Raw genomic sequence first — 7,569 nt, 5'->3', positions numbered from 1 at the left:
CGAATACCGACCGAGCATGTTGTTGGTCATTCTGACTCAGATATCATATTTACATGGCATAAGTCATTACAAAATGTATAGAATTGCACAAAATTTGCTTTAAAATGGCAAAATTGTCTCTCCACCCAATGGCAAAATGGGTAGAATTGCAGGAAATTAGCTGTAAAACAGCACAGTTTTTCTCTTTGCCCCATGGCAAAATGTGTAGAATTGCAGAAAAAATTGCTGCTGACACTCATTTGCTGCTGATATTCTGAACAGCTAGAGTCAATGAACAGCATTCTTGCATATGTATTCCTCTTGTCCAGATGGGATAGGGCAGTGTGCAGTGTGATGGCGATTGCAACGTCTGTGGACCTATTGGGGCGGTAAGCAAATTGAAGTGGGTCTAGGGTGACAGGTAAGGTGGAGGTGACTAGTCTCTCAAAGCACTGTTATTATTTTCTATCCTGATGCCTAGTCACTTTACCCTGCCTTCATATACACACAGTACCAGTCAAAGGTTTGGACACACATACTCAATTTTTTTTTACCATTTTCTACATTTTCGAATGATAGTGAAGACTTAAAAACTATGAAATAACATATATGGAATCATGTAGTAACCAAAAAAGTGTTAAACAAATCAAAATATATTTAATACTTGAGATTCTTCAAAGTAGCCACCCTTTGCCTTGATGAAAGCTTTTTACACTCTTGGCATTTTCTAAATCAGCTTCATGAGGTAGTCACCTGGAATTTCTTTCAATTAACAGGTGTGCCTTGTTAAAAGTTAATTTGTGGAATTTCTTTCCTTCTTAATGCGTTTGAACCAATCAGTTGTATTGTGACAAGATATGTGTGGTATACAGAAGATAACCCTATTCGGTAAAAGACCACGTCCATATTATGGCAAGAACAGCTCAAATAAGCAAAGCAAAAGGAAAGTCCATCATTACTTTAAGACATGAAGGTCAGTCAATCTGGAACATTTCAAGAACTTTGAATGTTTCTTCATGTGCAGTCACAAAAACCATCAAGCGCTATCATGAAACTGGCTCACATGAGGACCGCCACAGGAAAGGAAGACACAGAGTTACAGAGGATAAATTCATTAGAGTTAACTTCACCTCAGAATGCAGCCCAAATAAATGCTTCGGAGTTCAAGTAACAGACACATCTCAACATCAAATGTTCAGAGGAGACTGGGTGAATCGGGCCTTCATGGTCGAATTGCTGCAAAGGAAGAAACCACTACAAAATTACACCAATAAGAAGAGACTTGCTTGGGCCAAGAAACACAAGCAATGGACATTAGACTGGTGGAAATCTGTCCTTTGGTCTGATGAGTCCAAATTTGAGATTTTTGGTTCCAAACGCCGTGTCTTTGTGAGACGCAGAGTACATTTACATTTAAGTCATTTAGCAGACGCTCTTATCCAGAGCGACTTACAAATTGGTGCATTCACCTTATAATATCCAGTGGAACAACCACTTTACAATAGTGCATCTAAATCTTTTAAGGGGGGGGGTTAGAAGAATTACTTTATCCTATCCCAGGTATTCCTTAAAGAGGTGGGGTTTCAGGTGTCTCCGGAAGGTGGTGATTGACTCCGCTGTCCTGGCGTCGTGAGGGAGCTTGTTCCACCATTGGGGTGCCAGAGCAGCGAACAGTTTTGACTGGGCTGAGCGGGAACTGTGCTTCCTCAGAGGTAGGGAGGCGAGCAGGTCAGAGGTGGATGAACGCAGTGCCCTTGTTTGGGTGTAGGGCCTGATCAGAGCCTGAAGGTACGGAGGTGCCGTTCCCCTCACAGCTCCGTAGGCAAGCACCATGGTCTTGTAGCGGATGCGAGCTTCGACTGGAAGCCAGTGGAGAGAGCGGAGGAGCGGGGTGACGTGAGAGAACTTGGGAAGGTTGAACACCAGACGGGCTGCGGCGTTCTGGATGAGTTGTAGGGGTTTAATGGCACAGGCAGGGAGCCCAGCCAACAACGAGTTGCAGTAATCCAGACGGGAGATGACAAGTGCCTGGATTAGGACCTGCGCCGCTTCCTGTGTGAGGCAGGGTCGTACTCTGCGAATGTTGTAGAGCATGAACCTACAGGATCGGGTCACCGCCTTGATGTTAGTGGAGAACGACAGGGTGTTGTCCAGGGTCACGCTGAGGCTCTTAGCCCTCTGGGAGGAGGACACAAGGGAGTTGTCAACCGTGATGGCGAGATCATGGAACGGGCAGTCCTTCCCCGGGAGGAAGAGCAGCTCCGTCTTGCCGAGGTTCAGCTTGAGGTGGTGATCCGTCATCCACACTGATATGTCTGCCAGACATGCAGAGATGCGATTCGCCACCTGGTTGTCAGAAGGGGGAAAGGAGAAGATTAATTGTGTGTCATCTGCATAGCAATGATATGAGAGACCATGTGAGGATATGACAGAGCCAAGTGACTTGGTGTATAGCGAGAATAGGAGAGGGCCTAGAACAGAGCCCTGGGGGACACCAGTGGTGAGAGCACGTGGTGCGGAGACAGATTCTCGCCACGCCACCTGGTAGGAGCGACCTGTCAGGTAGGACGCAATCCAAGCGTGGGCCGCGCCGGAGACGCCCAGCTCGGAGAGGGTGGAGAGGAGGATCTGATGGTTCACAGTATCAAAGGCAGCAGATAGGTCTAGAAGGATGAGAGCAGAGGAGAGAGAGTTAGCTTTAGCAGTGCGGAGAGCCTCCGTGACACAGAAAAGAGCAGTCTCAGTTGAATGCCCAGTCTTGAAACCTGACTGATTAGGATCAAGAAGGTAATTCTGAGAGAGATAGCAAGAGAGCTGGCCAAGGACGGCACGTTCAAGAGTTTTGGAGAGAAAGGAAAGAAGGGATACTGGTCTGTAGTTGTTGACATCGGAGGGATCGAGTGTAGGTTTTTTCAGAAGGGGTGCAACTCTCGCTCTCTTGAAGACGGAAGGGACGTAGCCAGCGGTCAAGGATGAGTTGATGAGCGAGGTGAGGTAGGGGAGAAGGTCTCCGGAAATGGTCTGGAGAAGAGAGGAGGGGATAGGGTCAAGTGGGCAGGTTGTTGGGCGGCCGGCCGTCACAAGACGCGAGATTTCATCAGGAGAGAGAGTGGAGAAAGCGGTCAAAGCACAGTGTAGGGCAGTGTGAGCAGGACCAGCGGTGTCGTTTGACTTAGCAAACGAGGATCGGATGTCGTCAACCTTCTTTTCAAAATGGTTGACGAAGTCATCCGCAGAGAGGGAGGAGGGGGGGGGAGGGGGAGGAGGATTCAGGAGGGAGGAGAAGGTAGCAAAGAGCTTCCTAGGGTTAGAGGCAGATGCTTGGAGTTTAGAGTGGTAGAACGTGGCTTTAGCAGCAGAGACAGAAGAGGAAAATGTAGAGAGGAGGGAGTGAAAGGATGCCAGGTCCGCAGGGAGGCGAGTTTTCCTCCATTTCCGCTCGGCTGCCCGGAGCCCTGTTCTGTGAGCTCGCAGTGAGTCATCGAGCCACGGAGCAGGAGGGGAGGACCGAGCCGGCCTGGAGGATAGGGGACAGAGGAAATCAAAGGATGCAGAGAGGGAGGAGAGGAGGGTTGAGGAGGCAGAATCAGGAGATAGGTTGGAGAAGGTTTGAGCAGAGTGAAGAGATGATAGGATGGAAGAGGAGAGAGTAGCGGGAGAGAGAGAGCGAAGGTTGGGACGGCGCAATACCATCCGAGTAGGGGCAGAGTGAGAAGTGTTGGATGAGAGCGAGAGGGAAAAGGATACAAGGTAGTGGTCGGAGACTTGGAGGGGAGTTGCAATGAGATTAGTGGAAGAACAGCATCTAGTAAAGATGAGGTCAAGCGTATTGCCTGCCTTGTGAGTAGGGGGGGAAGGTGAGAGGGTGAGGTCAAAGGAGGAGAGGAGTGGAAAGAAGGAGGCAGAGAGGAATGAGTCAAAGGTAGACGTGGGGAGGTTAAAGTCACCCAGAACTGTGAGAGGTGAGCCATCCTCATGAAAGGAACTTATCAAGGCGTCAAGCTCATTGATGAGCTCTCCAAGGGAACCTGGAGGGCGATAAATGATAAGGATGTTAAGCTTGAAAGGACTGGTAACTGTGACAGCATGGAATTCAAATGAGGAGATAGACAGATGGGTCAGGGGAGAAAGAGAGAATGTCCACTTGGGAGAGATGAGGATTCCAGTGCCACCACCCCGCTGGCTCGATGCTCTAGGGGTATGCGAGAACACGTAGGCAGACGAGGAGAGAGCAGTAGGAGTAGCAGTGTTATCTGTGGTAATCCATGTTTCCGTCAGCACCAGGAAGTCTAGGGACTGGAGGGTAGCATAGGCTGAGATGAACTCAGCCTTGTTGGCCGCAGACCGGCAGTTCCAGAGGCTGCCGGAGACCTGGAACTCCACGTGGGTCGTGCGCACTGGGACCACCAGGTTAGAGTGACAGCGGCCACGCGGTGTGGAGCGTTTGTATGGCCTGTGCAGAGGGTAGAGAACAGGGATAGACAGACACATAGTAGACAAGCTACAGAAGAGGCTACGCTAATGCAAAGGAGATTGGAATGACAAGTGGACTACATGTCTCGAATGTTCAGAAAGTTAAGCTTACGTTGCAAAAATCTTATTGACTAAAATGACGAAAATGGTACAGTACTGCTGGCTGGTGGAGTAGGCTAGCTAGCAGTGGCTGCGTTGTTGACTTTGAACGTGTAGCTGGCTAGGTAACCTCGATAGTTTCAGTACTACACCTTGTCATGATACAAAGCAACTTTGTAGCTAGCTAGCTAACATAACACTAATCAAGACGTTCCTTGTAATGTATTTAGTTTCTACAATGCTGCTCGTCGGTAATAGTTGGCTGGGTTAGGAAAATGGCGTCGCGGGGGACGGAAATAGCTGGCTAGTTAACCTCGATGGCTGGCTAGCTAACCTCGGTAATTACTAAACTACACAATTATCAAGCTATGACAAAGACAACTAAGTAGCTAACAGGTGAACGGATGATCTCGCATTGTGTGGTTCCCATCGTGAAGCATGGAGGACGAGATGTGATGGTGTGGGGGTGCTTTGCTTGTGACACTGTCTGTGAAATATTTTGAATTCAAGGCACACTTAACCAGCATGGCTACCACACCATTCTGCAGTGATACACCATCCCATCTGGTTTGCACTTTGTGGGACTATCATTGTTTTTCAACAGGACAGTGACCCAAAACCCACCTCCAGGCTGTGTAAGGGCTATTTTACCAAGAAGGACAGTGATGGAGTGCTGCATTAACTGACCTGGTCTCCACAATCACCTGACCTCAACCCAACTGAGATGGTTTGGGATGAGTTGGACTGCAGAGTGAAGGAAAAGCAGCCAACAAGTGCTCAGCATATGTGGGAACTCCTTCAAGACAGTTGGAAAAGCATTCCTCTTGAAGCTGGTTGAGAGAATGCCAAGAGTGTGCCAAGTTGTCATCAAGGCAAAGGATGGCTATTTTGAAGAATCTCAAATATAAAATATATTTTTTTGGTTACATTTTTCCATGTGTATTATTTCATATTTTTGATGTCTTCACTATTATTCTACAATGTAGAAAATAGTAAAAATAAAGAAAAACCCAAGGATGAGTGGGTGTGTCCAAACTTCTGACTGGTACATTATCTACCTCAAATACCACAGCACATTGATCTGGTGCTGGTACAGTACTCACTGTAGCTCCATTCTTATTATTTTTTTCCTCTTGTTAATCTTTTTTTTTTTTCATTATTATTTTTAAACTCCGCATTCTTGGGAAAGGCTCGTAAGCAAGCGTTTCACGGTAAAGTATACACCAGTCGCATGTGACAAATAAAAATGGATTTGATTTGGCACGCGCATAAACTGCTGTAAACCTGTTGTTTTTATTTATGGCCAAGACAGGAAAAACGGACAACCTTGCCTCGAGGGGATTCGATTAATCTGTCCCGAGACCCCGGGTAGGCATGTTTTGCACCGGGTGAAATTTGATTGCATTCGTTTTAGAACCGGGCTGCCTCCCCCGGCGTGAGCCAGGTGCCCAGTTCAAAGCACACGGCAAAGTCGCCTCAAAACAAAAGTGACGTGGTAATGAGTAGGATTCTGAGTTTTCACGTCAATGTGATTTGCTTTTGATAAAATCCCATTATCTGCCTTCCCAATGAAAACTAGTTTGACAATTCAAACATACATTTAATGGAAAATAGATGTATGTTTCTGGACGATGCACCATGCTGCGTTACACTGGCGCAGATTACGGTTCAATTTGAGATGTACACTCCTCCCTCGACGCTTTTGCCCGTTTCCTTCATGGGCCATAGACCGGTGCCCGGCGGCTCAGCATAATCGAATCCGGCCCTTGAGAATTGTGCGTCATCCAAAACAGCACTAGAGCGGCAGATATTCTATCTCGGACTGTATAAAATTGGACCGCTATACGCATATCGTGTTAACATAGTGGTTCCATTCCATAGGCGACTAACCAATCAAAGACCTTCGTGAGTGTTGAGCGAGATGCGCGTATTTACAGTCTTCTAATAGCGTTGGCATAAAACTAGTGTCGGACTAGTCGTGTATCGGAAGGGCGATGCCAGGGATAACCAAGTATAATTTAGTGGATGATGCACAGGACTTGAGGATCCCCATGCACAACGAGGCGGCATTTCAGCATGGGGTCTGCTTTGAGGCAAAGGTAAGGTTACCTAGTAGGCTATAAACAACAGTAACCGCTTATCAATGTGGGGCAACAATGTAGTTAAGGATAACAGGAGTGACTCGGCGTCGCGCTTAGTAAATAATGAATTGATATCTAAAATAACATTCTTCCAAAATGTTATGACAGTACAATGTAATGAGGATATATTTGCATGTTTTATTTTAATCGCACGCTAATATTACGCTGTGCTTGTTAATTGAATTCTAAATGCACTGTATTCGGTTATAAGTTACAGTGCGCTTTTGACATCTATTAATTCATTTTATTAAGCTATATACCAACTTGTTTGCTATTCAAATCCATTTACAGTACCTTAACAATTTATTCAGAATGTATAGTGAACTCCTTTTGACAAGAAGCAGTTGAGATCAGAGTAAGAGTTGAAGATATGAATAGGCTACTTGAATTACTAATGACGTCTCATAACTTTGTAAATATTATAGTACATTGGCAGTCTGGAAGTCGGTCGTCCAAATAGCCGAATGGAGATAGTGGCTGCAATGAGAAGGATAAGGGTAAGACACTTTCAACAATACAATCTGTGAGCCATAATATTAAATGCATTTCTCTCCCTTCCAGAAATGACACTTTCACTATATATTACGAATATTGCAATGCCCTTCAAAACTTGGACTGTATGTGTGTGTGTGTGTGTGTGTGTGTGTGTGTGGGCATGTACGTGCACGTGTTTGCATGCAAATATATTTTAAAGAGACTAATATTCTACTCTCACACATTGGTATGGTATCTGCATATCAAACAGAATGACATTGCCTCTTATCAAATATTGCTAGTCAATCATACTATTCTAAGGCTAATAGACTATAATAACAGTCTAAAGGCCCCCACAGACTACGATCTTAGCAGTCTTATGCCACGTTTTTGCGGACAAAGT

General features: G+C 46.0%; 1 protein-coding gene across 2 annotated transcripts in view; it reads left to right on the top strand.

Moving 5' to 3' along the window:
• Positions 1-295: 295 nt before the first annotated feature.
• The window catches only part of LOC106568730 (carboxyl-terminal PDZ ligand of neuronal nitric oxide synthase protein), a 35,367-nt gene continuing 28,093 nt past the window's right edge, over positions 296-7,569 (top strand). Inside the window, exons 1-2 of one of the 2 annotated variants that reach the window (XM_045693842.2) lie at positions 296-368; positions 7,118-7,189. In XM_045693842.2, coding sequence (XP_045549798.1) covers positions 7,157-7,189 — 33 coding nt within the window. In that variant the 5' untranslated portion in view covers positions 296-368; positions 7,118-7,156. Of the gene's footprint in view, positions 369-5,725; positions 6,651-7,117; positions 7,190-7,569 lie in introns of those variants that run through there. The other variant, XM_014139321.3, reaches the window with a different exon arrangement.

The sequence above is a fragment of the Salmo salar genome, chromosome 14, assembly GCF_965601325.2.
Source record: "Salmo salar chromosome 14, fSalSal1, whole genome shotgun sequence".
NCBI lineage: Eukaryota > Metazoa > Chordata > Actinopteri > Salmoniformes > Salmonidae > Salmo > Salmo salar.
This window is presented reverse-complemented; position numbering and strand designations above follow the sequence as displayed.